The 20,121-nt window shown below is 39.6% G+C and overlaps 3 protein-coding genes across 3 annotated transcripts; all 3 read left to right on the forward strand.

Moving 5' to 3' along the window:
- The first annotated feature begins 8,865 nt into the window (after nucleotides 1-8,865).
- Nucleotides 8,866-9,772, forward strand: LOC104438499 (major allergen Pru av 1). Its single transcript, XM_010051697.2, has 2 exons — nucleotides 8,866-9,172; nucleotides 9,498-9,772. The coding sequence occupies exons 1-2, from the start codon at nucleotides 8,866-8,868 to the stop codon at nucleotides 9,770-9,772; spliced, it is 582 nt and encodes a 193-aa protein (XP_010049999.2).
- A 5,329-nt stretch (nucleotides 9,773-15,101) lies between these two features.
- Nucleotides 15,102-15,904, forward strand: LOC104451136 (major allergen Pru av 1-like). Its single transcript, XM_039309416.1, has 2 exons — nucleotides 15,102-15,285; nucleotides 15,609-15,904. Exons 1-2 carry the CDS (start codon nucleotides 15,102-15,104, stop codon nucleotides 15,902-15,904), a joined length of 480 nt encoding a protein of 159 aa, XP_039165350.1.
- Nucleotides 15,905-17,251: 1,347 nt separating this feature from the next.
- LOC108957953 (major strawberry allergen Fra a 1.08) lies at nucleotides 17,252-18,098 on the forward strand. Its single transcript, XM_018869507.2, has 2 exons — nucleotides 17,252-17,466; nucleotides 17,554-18,098. Exons 1-2 carry the CDS (start codon nucleotides 17,283-17,285, stop codon nucleotides 17,850-17,852), a joined length of 483 nt encoding a protein of 160 aa, XP_018725052.2. The 5' UTR covers nucleotides 17,252-17,282; the 3' UTR covers nucleotides 17,853-18,098.
- The last annotated feature ends 2,023 nt before the right edge of the window (nucleotides 18,099-20,121 follow it).

Consider the following 20,121-nt stretch of genomic DNA (forward strand, 5'->3'; position numbering starts at 1 on the left):
TTTCTAAACAAAATGATATTTGTACTCTTGGCATAGCTAGTAGAGTTCAGTCTATTTGGGCTTTTAGAGCTAGAAAGAGGAGTATGTATACCTGAATCGAACTTTCATAATTCTCATTTTGCAATTTTTCTTTCTCTAAACTTTTTAGTTTTGTCTTGTTTGAATTGCTAGTATACTTGTTAGTAGAAGCACAATTTTTATACGGGTAGGTTTTACAAAATTGATTTTTAATATCTTGAAAAATCAATTCACCCCACGGGCTCCGGTGGATACTGGATATCCAAAAAAAAAAAAAAAACTTCACCCCATTGTTACGGGGGTAACAAATTTCCTTAGAATTGGACTAACGGAGAACACATGATCTTGGTCAAAAAAAAGTAATAATAATTATGATCACGACAATTCGACACCCAAAAAGTCATAATTATGCCATTTACAAGAAGACCTCTTGTTTAGTGAAGAGACCATCCAGACGAAAATTGTTAAAAAGGCAATTAACTCTCATACGTCACAGGGACGACTTTTCTACTCCATTTTAAAACAAACGGATATTTTTCATGCGGATAAATTCCTGAAAGAGTTGGTAAGTGTTAAAAAGTTATTGTTAAAAAAATAAATTATTACCTGATTTCCATATGACTTATTTATAACTTAATAGCAACTTTGTGAAAAACCAACTTTTTCTTGATAGTCTGCAAATTCTCACTTTGATTGACTTAGAATTTTCGCTGTGAACATGTAAGGTTTTCTCTTTTGGGTGGACTGCAAATTCAAATTATGCTCACAACAAACTAAAGATGACCAGATTTCTCAGGGCAATCTAGAAGCTGGGGTGAAGCAGAATTAGCAGTAACCAAATGCAGATCAAAGTTAGCTAATCCAAAGAATTAAACATTCTTATATCAAGCTAAATGCAATTGCAAAAAGCCACGTGATGTTTGAATGTGCATGGATAGTTCAGAAAGCAACAAAACAATGATGTTCGAGTATCCTTAAAAGAGTCCGATCCCATAAGACAGGAAAACCGTGGCCAAAACCCAGATCTAACAGAACATGGTAGCACATGAAGCATATCATAGGACAGAAGACATGAGTCAAGAGATCAAAGCAAGAAAACCTGAAGAGTAAAGAAAGGTTGGACTTGAGAAGAAAAATATGGTGTTGGGAGCGGAGGACGACGCTAACGCTGATGCTCTGGAATGGAAAGTCCGATGGATGAAGGACTTGGAGGGAGGTCAACAAAGATGGGTTGCTCCTTATCATCAAACCGAAGGACAAAGCCACTTGAGGTGCATAATTGCTGGTGAAACTCAATTATATTTTTTTGCCTTTTGTGCAGCTGGCGAAGAAAGAGCAGCTCGGAGAGAGAGAGAGAGAAGGAGAGAGGGAGAACAGGGTTAACAAAAATGTCGGTTGGATGCGCCTTTTTAGCGAAAATTCATCGCTGAAAAGTATTTTCAAAAAAATTTAATTCCGGAGAAAGTAAATAATTTTCTGGTGTTCGTTCGTGCCAAAACATGTTGGAGAAAAATTAATTTTATGGTGTTTGATAGCAAGTGAATCCACTAATATGCGTTAATAAAGTCTAATTTAGGCTAATTTAATCTATAAGAATTAGCAAAAAAAATAGGAAAAATGATTTATTACCATAAACAGAAGTTTTTTTTTTCCAAATATAAATTTATTATTTTCAATCCACAGAAAACACTTTCGGTAGATTGAATAATTTTCTATCATCTAAATATTGAAATATGGAAAAAAAATTCGTAAACAGTTTTCCATCAACTAAATGGGCATTTAGTCTATCTTTAAAAAATTGTGATTGTTTGTTTCTTGAAAAACAAAAGGCGAAAAAGTTTGCTTGACAGCTAATTGTACGATGTCCGAAAGATTCTACCATGTAATAAGTCGATACCCTCCATCACAAACATTAATCTTCCCAAATTATTAACTTAGATACTGTCTTTTTTGTTGACCCTTATCATATATCAATCAACTAAGGAGGATGTCATGTCATGATTTTTTAAGGGCAACGTCGACAAATAATATCGGATCAAAGAGGTGAATTAACGAAAATATGATACTATAATTACACTTTATTTGCACATAATGTATGTAGCCAATACAAAGATGTTATTGTATAAGATCAACCTCATGGGACACCGATTCCATAGTATTTGCTTCCGATTCATGCGATAAGTGTTGATTTCTCTTTCTGGGATCAAATCGAATGTTAATGACTTCATGTCAGCGAGGAAGATGGGATTAATGGGTGACGGAAAGTGGAGATTGAAGAACAGTGAAGAGAGACTTGAGAGGCCGAGACATAGACCAGGGTCCGCGTGCACGTGAGAGCAGACCTGGCACGTGCGTGAGTGGCCAAAACCTTTTGTAGTTTCTATTATTAGCCACAAAATTGCTTATCCTAAAGTTTGTGCTTTCTCTATCTCCCAATTAGCTCTCGACCAAGCTTTTTCACCACTTCAATCCAAAAATCATCGTGATCAATTCCGCTTTTGGCCTGGGTGCTTTATTTGACGGCAATTTTGCGATTGTCTTGTTAACATATGCTCTAAAAGAATTTCAGTAGGGAAAAATTCATTCATCAAATGCAACTCCAGCAAGGTGATTAACTTTACAGAGATCCTCGTTTTACCCGCTCCGACCTGTAATACTCCTGATGACCCTTCCAAAACCTGACTTATTGAACCCTTGCTAAGTAAACTTTAAGGTGTCAAGTATCGAGGGTTATCAGACATCTGGCCTTCAAAGGGATTTTTATAAAGAAGAGTGAACGACCAAAAATGTGTCTGTTTGAGTTGACGTTGTATGTTGGTTTGATCTATTAGACCAAAACCACGCGTGCACACGTAAAAAATCTTAATAACATTAGATCTTAATTCATCGATTGCACGTTAATTTATATTTATCAAAAGAGCGAATGAGATTGTAAGGTCTTGTACATCATAACATATTAGACAAATTCCCCATTGCTTATGGGGCACATGGGTGGTGTATCTCTCTCTTGGATTGATTAAATTAAGTAAATCATGTGTTAGAGGAAGAGTCTTTCATCCAAGGGAAACCATTAAAACAATGTTTGAACAATTTGGTAGATCTATACCCTACAAAATGATTTTCAATGTTGTAAGCATGCACTTTCATCTAATGATCATCCCGATGTATTGTGTAGTTCTTTACAAACTCTACCAGGCCAAAAAAAAATTTGTCCTCTCAATTTTATATAATTATTATTGTCATCATCATTATTAAGAGAGTAGATCGTCACTTTGAATTATGATTTATATATAATCTCTCTCTCTCATTCATCATTTATGTAGTTACTCCTTTATGCTTTCATAGTCGGCAATCCACAAGTGATTAGATATTGGTCCGAATGTTAGTGTGCTTTTAGTTGATGTGGGATCTAAATACAACTCTTGTGGTACTTAAATGCACGGTTGCCTAGTAATGTAGTTTGGTATTCTCAAAAAATAAAATAAAAAATATCATACATACTTCTTGGTTGTGGCTATGACATTAATGAAATCTTTTAGATCGTGCACTTTCGATGAACATGTATAGATTTCACCAAATAAGATTCCAAGTAAATTAAAAAATAAATAAAGTGATGTCCAAAGCTAGAAGAGCAAGGCAAAAAGGAGCTATTTTAGAATATCACTAGGTTGATTTTTTACTTTTCGTAAACAATTTCAGTCACATGATGGGATAAAGGTGCAACCGCACTTGTCTCTTCTTTAATTCTTTTCTTTTTTTATTTTTAATCTTGTAGTTTGAGATTTATATTTATTGATACTTAAATTTTGACTAAATATATAAAATTAAAATTATATAAAAATTTGGAATCAATTTGACCCTACTAAAAACGATTTTCACATCATCTAAGCATTAATATTATTTGCATTTTAAGTTTTATTTTCGTTTTATTTCTCTTATTTAACCCTATTTAATATTATTTATTAAAAAAAAAGGGCCCACGGGGGCTGGGCCTTCGCCTTAGCCCCCCTCTTTTCTCCTTTCTTCCCCTGGTGGGCCCAGGGCCCACTCTGCTTGTGCTTCTCACCCCGGCCCGGCCCCTCCTTCCTCCTTCCCGCTTCTTCCTCACGCCAGCGAGGACGGCCGCAGCAGTAGGAGCAGAGCAGAGCAGGCGCAAAGCAGAGCAGGCGGCGGTGGAGGCGACGGGTGATGTGATGCTGGTTCAGCCAAGGGGGGCCGGTCGGCGCCAAGGACCGGCGGCCGAAGCGCCTCCGCCGACGGCCTTCTCAGAAGGCCAGAGGTCGGGGAGGAGGGAGAAATCGGAGGGGGGTCAAGTACGAGGCGAGAGGGATTCGGATCCGAGGAGAGAGGGCCGCGAAAGAGAGACCGTAAGTTGAGAGAGAGAGAGAGAGAGAACGCGACTGAGAGAGCCGCTGTTGGCCTCCACTTCCGAACCAAAACTGATGATCCGCCGCCGCTCCTTGTCCACTTCGAGGCCATGGTAAGGTCCCCGTTCGGGCCGTCTTGGTTTTTCCCGATTCGGGGTCGGCTTCCCGAGGATCCCGGCTAGGAGACGAGCGAGGCGGACGGACGTAGCCCGATCTATCGAGCTCGTCCGCCGTCCGACGCCGCGAGCAGGGTAGGGACTCTCGGCCGACCGCGCTTTTTTGTGCCCATGCCCTGTTTCGGGCTCGCCGGACTGGGCTGCTGCTTACCGGTTCATGCGAGTTTCCGGCCTTATTTGTGGCTGGATCTTATGGCTACATGGCTCCTGATAAGTTAGATGATCGAATCTAATAGAACATTTCGCGGGTACAAATGGTCTCGGATTGATAATTTGCATTCAAATAATTCTAACGGGACTTTTATGATTCTTGCAAGTATAGGTTTTGAAAAGTGATACGTCTTAGAGAGTGGGTTTCAAATTTGGAATTTGGGTACAACTTGACATTATGATCATGACTTTGATTCATTCTTCTTCTTGAAAAATAAAATTAGTAGTAACTCTGCGGTTAATGGACAAATCGAATTTAGATTCATTCAATAATTCTAACAATACTTTTAGGAAGAGTAAGTATAGATTATGAAAAATGGTTTCTTTTAAAAGTATCACAGAAATTTGGAATTTGTGGACAACTCGACGATGTGAGCAAAACCCTGACTAGTTCTTCTTTCAAGAAACAGAGTCAGCAGTAACAGTAGTGACACTAGAGAATGATGGGAAGCATCCATTGAATGTTCTTTCTTCCCTACAAATGACAAAAACGTCGACATTTTTGAAAGACTCAAATGTGCTACTGAAGGATGTGCTCGACCCACGGCTTCCTCCTCCGACCGGCCAACTAGCCGAGGAAGTGGATGTGCATGGGGACGAGTCTCGATTCGCGACCTACCATGCATTTCGTCAAGCAGGAATTCTCCGCACGCACTCAAGCTTGCTTGTCTAAGCCATTGGATTCTATTAGAATATTTTAATAATAATTTAGTGACTCCCTCAAGGTTGTCTGCATTCAAAGATCTCTCGCATGCTAACAAGTATCATTTGGGCTTGAGATCCATGCCTTTTGTCCTCTTTCTTTATTATATGATTTAGACCAATGTGATGTTGAGTTAGATTACTAAACGAGGCGATTGAGAATCATTTAGAGGGCATTTTCAACATAATCTCACAGATCTCTTGCCGTGGGACTTGGAACTCTTAGGTGAAGACGATTCCATCCCACCTGCAAGAATGTTCAAGGCCGTTGTTCTTGACGACGATCTCATCCCCAAGCTCCTCCCACAAGCCTTTAAGGATTTTGTCATCCCTGAAGGTGATGGGGTCCCGGCGCCATCCTTGGCGAAGGCCAGTGCTTGCGCTGTCTTCTATTTTCATTTATTTTGATTGCGTCGCATTAACACGTGATGTCAAAGAGGACATTTGCCGACATTCTTTGTTAAGGCTAACGTGGGAGCTGACTGCAGTTGTCTGTGTCTGGCAGCTAGACAGTTCAACTCGGTGTAGCACCCGTCGAGAAGCTGGACAAGGAAAGCTCGCAGCATGCGTACGCCATCGTCCAGGGCAACGCGCTAGAGAAGATCCCGAACGAGATCAAGTTTGAGGCGGGTCCAGACAGAGAGGGTGTATGGCCAAGAGCATGAGCAAGTACTTCGCCATGGACCGGGTCGAGAACAAGGCCAGCAAAGAGAAGGCCATGGGAATGTTGAAAGCCAAAGAAGCCCATCTCTTGCAAAAACGCTGATGCTTACGAGTGAGTTGTTGTTACATGTTGGCTGGATCTTTCCATCTCCCACCATAATTTATGTCTTCATTCGTGTCTCTTTCAAGAAAAATAACAATCGAGACTGAACCGTAACTATTTTTTGAAGCGGTAGATATGCTGCATGCTGTCATCAAAGACGCTTGTCAAACATCTTGTAAAGATCTCGGCATTCTTTTAACAGAGTTGAAACTGCCGCGAGATTATAGATATGAATGCGCCGCTTTGCCCATCTGTCTTTGAGGCCAGATCAGAAAAGCATATCGAGGAAGAGAACAGTTGACTCAAGAAGGGACGGTCAACTTTTTCACGTATGAATTTTCTGCATTTGACACGCAATTGTTACTTCACATTCGTATTTTTAAGTCTTGAGATTTAACAAAGACTCTGGCGTGGAAAATCATTCGCGATTCACATGTGACAGAATGGCATGCCATCGGAAGCTTCAAAGAGATGAGAAAAAGGCGCTTGATGGAGACTTAGAAATGAGTTAAAGTAGTATATATATTTAATCGATTTTGGACGTTTTATTTTAGTGAGGTTCATATGGGTTCCACATGAACCTATCAAATATAGCGATTTAGATTAACTTAGTACATATACGACAATTTTGATGAAGAAACAGAAATGAGCTAGCGTCATATTTATATTAAGTGGAATTTAGACTTTTAATTCTAGTGAATTCAATATGGATCCTATGTGAACTCATCAGATTTGGCAATTTAGATCAATATAGGACATACAACACACTTTTGACAAAGACTCGGAAATGAGTTAGGGCCTCATTTTTATTTAGTAGAATCTAGACTTTTAATTCCAGCGAGTTTTATATAGGTCCCACATGAACCCATCAGATTTAGCGATTTGGGTTATTTAGTACATACGACGTAATTTGATGAAAGAGCACTATATTTATATTAAGCTGATTTGAACTTTTAACTTTAGTAAGTTTCCTATGGATCCCACATGAACCCATCAAATTTAGCGATTTAGATTAACTTATTATATACAAAATACAATTTTGACGAAAACTTAGAAATGACATAGCATTGTATTTATATCAAGGAGAATCTAGACTTTTAATTCAAGTGAGTTCCACATGGATCCCACGTGAACCTGTTAGATTTAGTGATTTAGATCAATTTAGGACATACAACACACGTTCGATAAAGACTAGGAGATGAGCTAGGGTCATATTTATATACAAAACAATTTTGATGAAAACTTAGAAATGACATAGCATCGTATTTATATCAAGGAGAATCTAGACTTTTAATTTGAGTGAGTTCCACATGGATCCCACGTGAACCTATTAGATTTAGTGATTTAGACCAATTTAGGACATACAACACACGTTTGATAAAGACTCGGAAATGAGCTTGGGTCATATTTATATACAACACAATTTTGACGAAAACTTAGAAATGACATAGTATCGTATTTATATCAAGGAGAATCTTGACTTTTAATTCGAGTGAGTTTCATATAGGTCCCACATGAACCCATCAGATTTAGCAATTTGGGTTAATTTAGTACATACGGCATAATTTTGATGAAAGAAAACCGTATTTATATTAAGTTGACCTGAACTTTTAATTTAGTGAGTTTCCTATGGATCCCACATGAACCCATCAAATTTAGCGATTTAGATTAACTTAGTATATACAACACAATTTTGACGAAAACTTTGAAATGACATAGCATCGTATTTATATCAAGGAGAATCTTGACTTTTAATTCGAGTGAGTTTTATATAGGTCCCACATGAACCCATCAGATTTAGCAATTTGGGTTAATTTAGTACAGACGGCATAACTTTGATGAAAGAAAACTGTATTTGTATTAAGTTGACCTGAACTTTTAATTCAGTGAGTTTCCTATGGATCCCACATGAACCCATCAAATTTAGCGATTTAGATTAACTTAGTATATACAACACAATTTTGACGAAAACTTCGAAATGACATAGCATCGTATTTAGATCAAGGAGAATCTAGACTTTTAATTCGAGTGAGTTCCACATTTATCCCACGTGAACCTGTTAGATTTAGAGATTTAGATCAATTCAGGACATACAACACACATTTGATAAAGACTCAGAAATGAGCTAGGGTCATATTTATATACAACACAATTTTGACGAAAACTTAGAAATGACATAGCATCGTATTTATATCAAGGAGAATCTAGACTTTTAATTCGAGTGAGTTCTACATGGATCCCACGTGAACCTGTTAGATTTAGCGATTTAGATCAATTTAGGACATACAACACACATTTGATAAAGACTCGGAGATGAGCTAGGGTCATATTTATATACAACACAATTTTGATGAAGACTTGAAAATGAGGTAGTGTCGTATTTATATTAAGGGGAATCTAGACTTTTAATTCTAGTGAGCCCATTAAATTTAGCAATTTAGATCATTTTAGAACATGCAGCACACTCACCAAATAACTTATGCTCAGAACATTATCTAAATTTAGTGATTATTTTTAGGAAAATATTTTCTAAATTATTTATTTTCTGCAAAATATAATGCATCTTAGTAAGAAAAAAATATGCAGTGATCAGAACCCTTCACACTCAGTCTCCCTCTCTCTATATATGTCAACTTCAATTCAGCCTCTTCTCTTCACTCCCAAGTCCCAGAGACCAACCGTCACTACTACTCAAGTCTTTCCAGATCATCACCCCTTCTCAGTTTCAGCAACTCTATTAAGATCCGGTCATGGGTGTCATCACTTTTCACTTCGATATCCCATCCCCCATTCCCAGGCCAGGATGTTCAAGGCCGCTATCCTCGATGCCGATAACCTCCTCCCCAAGGTCCTCCCACAAGCCGTCAAGAGCGTTGAAGTCCTCGAGGGCGATGGAGGTCCCGGGACCATCAAGTTGATGACTTTTGCCGAAGGTTAGTCCATCCGTATTAGGAACTTAGGATTGCTCTGAATCAAGGTAGGTTCAACCTTATGGAACACTATAATGAATATGGAAAAAGATAGAAATATGACTCGATTACTTAAGATGTTTCTAACCGTTTAACTTTACACAAGTGAGTATGTGACTCAATTTTGATCAGGCAAAGTCAGGCTATGTCTAAGTCAATTGTATTGGATTGCGGTCGGAACAATTGGGTTAATTCCTAAATGGCCTGATGGACACCATGAAGATTGGTGCTCGTGATATTGAAACCTGCGAGTTCTAAATGTGAGTGTGACTTTTTGTTACATTGATAGGCAATCCGTACAAGACAGCGAAGCACAAGGTCGAGGTCCTGGACAAGGAGAACTTCACCTACTGCTACTCAATCATCGAGGGCGAAATGCTGGGCACCACCTTCGAGAAGATCACCCATGAGGTGAAGATCAACGCGTTGCCTTTGGGAGGCTCGATGTTGAAGTGCACGGACAGTTACTTCACCGCGGAGGAGATCAACACCTGGAAAGAGAAGGTGTCCGCGATGTACGAGGCCATCGAGGCTTATCTCTTGGCAAACCCTGATGCCTACTGAGCCTATCTTTTCGCTATCTTGTATTGTTTACGTAATGCGTTAAATATGTGTGGTTGTGCTATACTGAAAAGGAGACAAGAAGAGTTTGAGTCACTCTGTTTTGAGCTAAGCATGTTGAGCTGGTGAGTGTTGTTGTTCTTGTCTTTGCTGAGAATAAGAGAATAAAAGGTGTGATAGGAATCTGGTGCAGTGGTTTTGTGGAATTTGATAAACTATGCTACATGTTTATACATGGCTTGTAGAATGAAATTCTCTAATTTAGTAATTTTTTACGAGGAAAGAATTCATGAGTTACAAATGAAATGCCAAATGGCCAATAAAATACCAAACTTTGGCCCAATATTTTCGAATTTGGATTAACATCTAAAGTTATCAATGTGGCACAATCTTTCATAAACCACAATATGGCAAGTACATCCCTTCTCTATGGATCGTACCAAAAGAGTTAGCAAATTGCGAGAATTTACTGAACCTGAACTTGAGCAACAACAATCTGTTGGGTGTCATGTCGCCAGAGCTGGGGAACTTGTTCACGCTACATAACCACTAGACTTGAGCCACAATTCACTAGTAGGATCAATTCCTTCCAATTTAGCAAAGCTCACTAAATTGGAAAATCTCAATGTTTTGCATAACGATTTGTCGAGTACGATCCCAGCTGCTCTCACCAGCATGAGCAGTTTAAGCTTCATGGGCTTCTTATACAACAAGTTGACAGGCGTAGTTCCTGGTGGTCGCCTCTTCCAACAATAACTAGGAAGTGCTTTTATTGCAAATCCAGGCTTGTGAGGAAACGCGACGGAATGTCTCCATGTGGGTCGAGCAGTAAATCGACTGACCATCGGAGAAAGGTTCTGATTAATGTGATTGTTGCGTTTGCTGCTTACTACTTCTCGCGACTCTTATTGCTCTGATTTTGGTGCTTTGGCGGTGAAACAAGCATCTCGATGAAGAGATAAGAAATCTTATGAAGTGCGTGAAATCATATGGGAAAGGGGAACGTAGTTTGCATTCAACGACATTGCCAAGGCCACCAACGGCTTCAGTGAAGAGTACTGCATCGGAAAACGTGGATTCAGAAGCGTTTACAAGGCCGAATAGGCCAGCGGCCACATCGTCACGGTAAAAAAAGTGTTGGTTAACCGCAGGGACATCATCCAATCTTTTCTGAACTTTGGCAAAGGTCTTGCGTGGAGGAAGAGGAGCAGTTGAATTGGACTTGTGTCAAGAGAATGAAGATTGTTCAATGCGTGGCTCCCACGATCGCCTACTTGCATCACGATTGCTCACTGCCTATTGTCCATTGGGACATGATGTTGAACAACATCTTGCTCGAGCCTCAACTTTTGGTTTTTGGGACAGTGAGGCTCTGAATTCGGATTCGTTGAATTGGATCCCAGTGGCTGCATCGTATGGCTACATGGTTCCTGATAAGTCACATGATCAAATCTAATCAATACATTCCCCCTGTACCTATGGTCTCGGGTTGATCAAATAGCTTTAATTGACATATTGAATTTGGATTCATCCAATAATTCTAACAAGACTTTTAGGAAGAGCAAGTATAGATTTTGAAAAGTGGTCTGTATTAGCAGTATCTCAAAAATTTGGAATTTGTAGGCAACTCGAGGTTGTGATGGAAACATTGATTCATTCTTCTTTCATGAAACGGAGTCAACAGTAAAAGTACCGATGGTAGAGAATGATGGGGAAGGATCTAGGAATCTTCTCTCTTCCCTACAAATGACACGAATGTCGAAATTATTCAAAGACTCAAATGTGCCACTATAGGATTTGCTCGACCCATGTCTTCCACCTCCGACTGGCCAATTGGTCAAGGTAGTGGTATTCATGGTCATGGTGGCAATAGCGTGTACGCGGACGAGTCTCGATTCGCGACCGACCATGCATTTTGTTGCGCAAAATTATCCGCATGCACTCAAGCTTGCTTATCCAAACCGTTGGCGCCGTTAGAATATATAAGTTATAATTTAGTGACTTCCCACCCTCAAGGGTGTCTCCATTCAAAGATCTCTCGCATGCTAATAAGTTTAATTTGGGCTTGAGATCCATGCCTTATGTCCTCTTTTTTTATTTATTATATCATTTAAGAACATTGTGATGCTGATTTAGATTACTAAACAAGGCGATTGAGAATCATTTAAAGGGCATTTCAACATAATCTCACATATCTCTTGCCCTGCGACTTGGAACTCTTAGGCGAAGACGCATTCCATCTCACCTGCACGAATGTTCAAGGCCTTCGATCTTGATAAAAATCTCATCCCCAAGTTCCTCCCACAAGCCAATCTGGATTTTGTAACCATTGAAGGTGATGGTGGTCCCAGCACCATCACGTCGTTTCCGGCGAAGGCGAGCACACGCGCTGTCTTCTAATCTCATTCATTTTGATCGTGTCGCATCAACATGTGATGTCAAGACATTTACCGACATTCTTCGATAAGACCAACGTGGGAGCTGACTGCATTTTTCTGTGTCTCGCAGGTAGACAGTTCAACTCGGTGGAGCACCAGTCGAGAAGCTGGACAAGGAAAGCTCGCGCATGCGTACGCCATCGTCCAGGGCAACGCGCTAGAGAAGATCCCGAACGAGATCAAGTTTGAGGCGGGTCCAGACAGAGAGGGTGTATGGCCAAGAGCATGAGCAAGTACTTCGCCATGGACCGGTCGAGAACAAGGCCAGCAAAGAGAAGGCCATGGGAATGTTGAAAGCCATAGAAGCCCATCTCTTGCAAAAACGCTGATGCTTACGATTGAGTTGTTGTTACATGTTGGCTGGATCTTTCTATCTCCCACCATAATTTATGTCTTCATTCGTGTCTCTTTCAAGAAAAATAACAATCGAGACTGAACCGTAACTATTTTTTGAAGCGGTAGATATGCTGCATGCTGTCATCAAAGACGCTTGTCAAACATCTTGTAAAGATCTCGGCATTCTTTTAACAGAGTTGAAACTGCCGCGAGATTATAGATATGAATGCGCCGCTTTGCCCATCTGTCTTTGAGGCCAGATCAGAAAAGCATATCGAGGAAGAGAACAGTTGGCTCAAGAAGGGACGGTCAACCTTTTCACATATGAATTTTCTGCATTTGACACGCAATTGTTACTTCACATTCGTATTTTTAAGTCTTGAGATTTAACAAAGACTCTGGCGTGGAAAATCATTTGCGATTCACATGTGATGGAATGGCACGTGATCGGAAGCTTCAAAGAGATGAGAAAAAGGTGCTTGATGGAGACTTAGAAATGAGTTAAAGTAGTATATACGTTTAATCGATTTTGGACGTTTTATTTTAGTGAGGTTCATATGGGTTCCACATGAACCTATCAAATATAGCGATTTAGATTAACTTAGTACATATAGCACAATTTTGATGAAGAAACATAAATGAGCTAGCGTCATATTTATATTAAGTGGAATTTGGACTTTTAATTTGAGTGAGTTCCACATGGATCCCACGTGAACCTGTTAGATTTAGTGATTTAGACCAATTTAGGACATACAACACACGTTTGATAAAGACTCGGAAATGAGCTTGGGTCATATTTATATACAAAACAATTTTGACGAAAACTTAGAAATGACATAGCATCGTACTTATATCAAGGAGAATCTTGACTTTTAATTCGAGTGAGTTTTATATAGGTCCCACACGAACCCATCAGATTTAGCAATTTGGGTTAATTTAGTACATACAGCGTAATTTTGATGAAAGAAAATTGTATTTATATTAAGTTGACTTGAACTTTTAATTTAGTGAGTTTCCTATGGATCCCACATGAACCCATCAAATTTAGCGATTTAGATTAACTTAGTATATACAACACAATTTTGCCGAAAACTTCGAAATGACATAGCATCGTATTTATATCAAGGAGAATCTAGACTTTTTAATTCGAGTGAGTTCCACATGGATCCCACGTGAACCTGTTAGATTTAGCGATTTAGATCAATTTAGGACATACAACACACGTTTGATAAAGACTCGGAAATGAGCTAGGGTCATATTTATAGACAACACAATTTTGACGAAAACTTAGAAATGACATACCATCGTATTTATATCAAGGAGAATCTTGACTTTTAATTCGAGTGAGTTTTATATAGGTCCCACATGAACCCATCAGATTTAGCAATTTGGGTAAATTTAGTACATACGGCATAATTTTGATGAAAGAAAACTGTATTTATATTAAGTTGACTTGAACTTTTAATTTAGTGAGTTTCCTATGGATCCCACATGAACCCATCAAATTTAGCGATTTAGATTAACTTAGTATATACAACACAATTTTGATGAAAACTTAGAAATGACATAGCATCGTATTTCTATCAAGGAGAATACATACGGCGTAATTTTGATGAAAGAAAACTGTATTTATATTAAGCTGATCTCAACTTTTAATTTTATTGAGTTTCCTATGGATCCCACATGAACCCATCAAATTTAGCAATTTAGATTAACTTAGTATATACAACACAATTTTGATGAAAACTTAGAAATGACATAGCATCGTATTTATATCAAGGAGAATCTAGACTTTTAATTCGAGTGAGTTCCACATGGATCCCATGTGAACCTGTTAGGTTTAGCGATTTAGATCAATTTAGGACATATAACACACTTTTGATAAAGACTCAGAAATGAGCTAGGGTCATATTTATATTAAGCACAATTTGGACTTTTAATTCTAGTGGGTTCCATATGGGTCCCACTTGGACCCATTGAATTTAGCAATTTAGATCAATTTAGTACATAATACACAATTTGAGGAAAGAGCACTGCATTTATAGTAAGCAAAATCTGAACTTTTAATTCTAGTGAATTTTGTACGGATCTCACGTGAACCCATCAAATTTAGTGATTTAGATTAACTTAGTACATACAACACAATTTTGATGAAGACTTGAAAATGAGGTAGTGTTTTATTTATATTAAGGGGAATCTAGACTTTTAATTCTAGTGAGCCCATTAGATTTAGCAATTTAGATCAATTTAGAACATGCAGCACACTCACCAAATAACTTATGCTTGGAAATACTATCCAAATTTAGTGATTATTTTTAGGAAAATATTTTCTAAATTATTTATTTTCTGCGAAATATAATGCATCTTAGTAAGAAGGAAATATTCAGTGATCAGAACCCTTCACACTTAGTCTCCCTCTCTCTCTCTCTATATGTCAGCTTCAATTCAGCCTCTTCATTTCACTCCCAAGTCCCAAAGACCAACTTCATCACTACTACTCAAGTCTTTCCAGATCATCACCCCCTCCTTAGTTTCAGCAACTCTATTAGGATCTAGTCATGAGTGTCATCACTTTCGACGTAGAGGTCACGTCACCCATTCCCCTGGCCAAGATGTTCAAGGCCTTTATCCTCGACGCCGATAATCTCCTCCCCAAGGTCCTCCCGCAAGCTGTCAAGAGCATTGAAGTCCTCGAGGGCGATGGAGGTACCGGGACCATCAAGTTGATGACTTTTGGTGAAGGTTAGTCCATCCGTTTTAGGAACTTAGGATTGCTCTGAATCAAGGCGGTTTCAACCTTATGGAACACTATAATGAACATTGAAAAAGATAGATATGACTCGGTTACTTAAGATGTTTCTAACCGTTTGACTGGACACAAGTGATTATGTGACTCGATTTTGATCAGGCAAAGTCAGGCTATGTCTAAGTCAATCGTATTGGATTGCGGTCGGAACAATTGGGTTAATTACTAAATGGCCTAATCGACACCATGAAGATTGGTGCTTGTGATGTTGAATCCTGCGAGTTCTAAATGTGAATGTGAATTTTTGTTACTTTGATAGGCAGTCGGTACAAGACAGCGAAGCACAAGGTCGAGGCCCTGGACAAGGAGAACTTTACCTACTGCTACTCAATCATCGAGGGCGAAATACTGGGCAGCGCCTATGAGAAGATCAGCCATGAGTTGAAGATCACCCCATCGCCCGAGGGAGGCTCGGTGTTGAAGAGCACAAGCAGTTACTTCACCATTGGCGAGGAGGACGTCACCGAGGAGGAGATCAACGCCGGGAAAGAGGAGGCGTCCGCAATGGTCAAGGCCATCGAGGCTTATCTCGTGGCAAACCCTGATGCCTATTGAGCCGATCTTATCGTTATCTTTTATTGTTTATGTAATGTGTTAAATATGTCTGGTTGTGCTGAACTGAAAAGGAGACAAGTAGTGTTTGAGTTACTCTGTTTGGAGCTAAGCATGTTGGGCTGGTGAGTGTTGTTGTTCTAGGTTTGCTGAGAATAAGAGAATAAAAGGTGTGACAGGAATCTGGTGCAGTGGTTTTGTGGAATTTGGTAAACTATGCTACGTGTTTATACAAAGCTTGTAGAATGAAATTCTCTAATTTTACTAATTTTTTTTACAAGGAGAGAATTCATGAGTTACAAATAAAATGCCAAATGGCCAACAAAATACCAAACTTTGGTCCGGTATTTCGAATTTGGACTAACATCTAAAGCTATCAATGTGGCACAACCTTTCATAAACCACAATACGTAAGATTGTTAAGGAAAAGTACATTCTTATAATATATCAAAAAAGCTATTGAAAAACATAGTTGAATGTGTCTAGGGTTTGGACTCATCTTATTATAACACTTGGGCTATTTGAAAGTCTATTTAAGCTAATCCTATCATATCTCTTGATGGGGACATTGGATTAGGGATCAAATTATTCAACAATAATAATATCAAAAACCGAAAAGAAGAAGAAGAAGAGGAAGAGAGAAGCAAAGTATAACGGAAAAGCAGCCGGCCCCACCTCCCCCAAACTTAGACGATAAGCTGATCCTTAGACACCCCGTTGCCGACCCGATTGTGACCCAGTCAAACCGCCGGTGTTTACTGAAGTTTGAATCAACTTTAACCCAATTGAACGGCCTTTCTCGATGCATTTGAACAGATCTGCCGTGACATTAGGGCGTTGCCTGCGAAGAAATAAAAATTATGTAATAGTGATATAGTGTGACATGCTTACGTAATATCATTAATCAATTAAGGATTCTCGTTTGTTCCATGTCAAACGACATTCGATTAATACACTTTTCTCCAACTAAGGGTATTTCCTTATAATATCTATTCAGCAAGTCACGTAGTAGTCCGACCAAATCATTATTAGATCAAACTCCACAACAATCATTTCAAAGGGATGGCCGCCCATGTGAACATGAGAATGTGCTCTCTCTTGTGTTCATCTTTTGGAACATCATCTTTGACATTTCAACTTGAATCTGAAAGGGATCGAAACCATTTTCATGACCAAAAGAACAAAAGAGACCAACTTAACTACTCTTCTACATTCCTTTACGCTGCAAATCCTTGACCATTCTATTTTCCTCAAACGTGACTCTTGCCAAACTAAGCCGACCTATTCACATAATTCTAACCATAAATAGGAGGCATCGACAGGACTCAGAAGCATATCACTTCTTTGAGGTTATTTCTTTCTCATCGCTTTGCTAATAGCCATGGGGGCAACCAGCATCACACAAGAGCTCACATGCCCGATCGCTGCGGCTCGCATGTTCAAGGCCTTGATCATCGAGGCGAATGCCCTGATCCCAAAGCTACTTCCTCAGTTCATAAAGAGCGTGGAGCTCGTGCAAGGCGATGGAGGAGACGGGAGCATCGAGCAAGTTAACTTCACCGAAGGTACGTAGACTCAGCATACACCATTCTTTTGGATCCTCTCTAGTGATGAGTTCAGTGAATTTATTTCTCATTCGGTAACAAACGCAGCTAGTCATTTCAAGTATGTGAAGCACCGGATCAATGAGCTCGACAAGGAGAACTTCGTTTGTAGGTACACAATGATTGAGGGTGACGCACTGGGCGACAAGCTTGAGTCGATTGATTATGAGGTCAAGTTTGATGCTGCCAGTGACGGAGGGTCAGTGTGCAAGATGACCAGCAAGTACAACACCAAGGAGGCATTTCAGGTTGAAGAAGAGGAGATCAAGGCTGGGAAGGAGAAGGCCATGGCCATATTCAAGGTCGTGGAGTCTTACCTCCTAGAGAACCCACAGGCCTACGCTTAGGACATGTTCCGGCGCCCTTCTCGTTAAGAATATTGTTTGTAATTCTTTGCCATGATTTAGGTTTACACATAAGAATTTGTTGAGTGTCATACAAAAGCTCTTGCTCTCAAGAAGAGCTACCATATCTTCTTTACTTTTGTCTTGTGATTTCGACAGACCGAATTTTGATCTGCAGCACTTAGAGCTCGCCAGAGTCATGAAAACCAAGTTCTTCGAAATCGGATTTAAATTCTTGAGCTTGGACAATTGGAACGTGAGATAAACAGAAATGAGCAACTGCATCTCTCGATTATTTGCGATCATATCGACACTACATGCAGACCAACAACTTATAGTATCCGGCGATTTGTACTCAATTTGGATCGAGATGTATAGAAACTCTGCAAAAATTGAAAATTGAATACGGCGGCCGTTCTCGTGTCTCCCTTTTGAACGTATCTACTTTCGTTGTTTGTTTTACCCAAACAGACGGGTTACCATTTGGGAACTTGGAATTCGATCGTCATATCTCATATTTTCTGTGTAAAACCATATCATTTCAATGTTGTCAAATGTCTCAAAAGTGACCTCTTGGCTTTAGCTAAGTTCGCTTCACATAATAACTAGGTTTAGAACCTTTGATAATTATATCTAAGTATACAGCAGATGATGTCGAAATGCCAAAATGGCTTTTAGGGAAGATGGTCATCTAAAGTCTCCAGATCTCAGATTTCTGGAGTTATAGCTAACGAATGTGACATGCGCTCTGTCAATTTATCGAGGGTAATATGTAATGTTCTTCTCTTATGCTGCATTTGCTCACTAAGAAATAAAGTCAATAAGGATATATTAAGATTAAGCAAGAAGTCCTGCAGATTTTTTATATCATATTATTTGGTCGAGTAAACAACGGATACAAGGACAGATACAGATATACTGTCCAATCAAATGTTTGATAGACGGAGGATGTGATTGTCTAATTAAAGAAACAATTTTCTGGAAAAGTATATATACAGAGCCACGGACTTGAGCAGGTCCTTAAACTGCTCAAAGGAGGTAAAGGCGGGAAAACCGCCCAGGGGTGGGTGACCCCGTTCTTGCCTCCCCATCCTCTTGGTCGGTTGGATAAATTATAGACCGAGAATTAGGGGGCTCATAGGCAGTGAAGGTAGGTAACCAATCCCAGAAACATTGTGTCTATGATGAAAGTCATAAGCTACAACTGGGCTGGCATGTGGTAACCAATCCTTGTCACTCGTCCGGCGTGATATGAGGAGGGTGAAAATCCCACAACTTGTTAGCCATGCCTAACGGCATAGTTCCATAACCAACTGGGCTAACAAAGTTCCCCCGGTAATGGAACTGTGCCGTAATCCACCATAGGGCGACAACCACTAGTGCAATGGCGAGGCTGGGTGGCCTCTGTCGTCATGGTGATTGCCTGAGACCAGCATACGTGGTCGGGATCATAAAATTTTGGAGGGCACAAGACTGGCAAGTATGCGTATGAATTTCTCCTGGGGCAGCTGCGACTTGACCAGTGGCTTGCCCCAAGCGAGCATCTCCGTCTTGAGCAAGTTTCACGCTACAAAGCAGCAAAAGCACCCCACTTAAATTGATGTCTAGAGGAACAAAGCTACCTGTAATGAGTCCATGGAAACTCTTGATCACGATCAGCAGTAAATTTCCAGTAAATTGCGTATATAACCTAGAACAATTGGTTCTTATTTGAAACAGCAAAATAGTCCGTATACAAGATGCTTTATGGAACTCACTTTCTCGCGGTGGAATATAAAACTTCACTTCACCTATTCTTAGCCCCCCTAATTACCCCAACAATCCGAAATTTATGAAGATGCAACAAGACGAATCAAATCTCGCCCCAACAAGAACAGCTACCTCCTAAGATTTAGAGCTTCTACTCATCATCTGTATCATCCTTAGTTTGTCCGGATTCATCCTCATTCCTATAAAAGACGTGATCGTGAAAGAAGATGAAGAAGACGAGAGGAAGGAAAGCGAGATGGGGAAGTTTTCTTGTATTTCGGTATATCCTTGTAATGTACAGAGCATGTCTATTATAATACATGTTGTATGTAAATAAAAGGAAACAATATTATATACAAAATCAGATTCGATATTAATTGATCTTGACTTGTGCAATGATATCTGAAAGATTCGGTTGAATATCCTTGCGTATCTTTAACACTCCCACTCAAGCTGGTGGCTTGTAAATGTCCAAGATGCCTAGCTTGCTCAAGAGATACGCATGCTGTCTCTGACATAAAGG

Source organism: Eucalyptus grandis, chromosome 1, assembly GCF_016545825.1.
Source record: "Eucalyptus grandis isolate ANBG69807.140 chromosome 1, ASM1654582v1, whole genome shotgun sequence".
In the NCBI taxonomy this organism is placed as follows: Eukaryota; Viridiplantae; Streptophyta; class Magnoliopsida; order Myrtales; family Myrtaceae; genus Eucalyptus; species Eucalyptus grandis.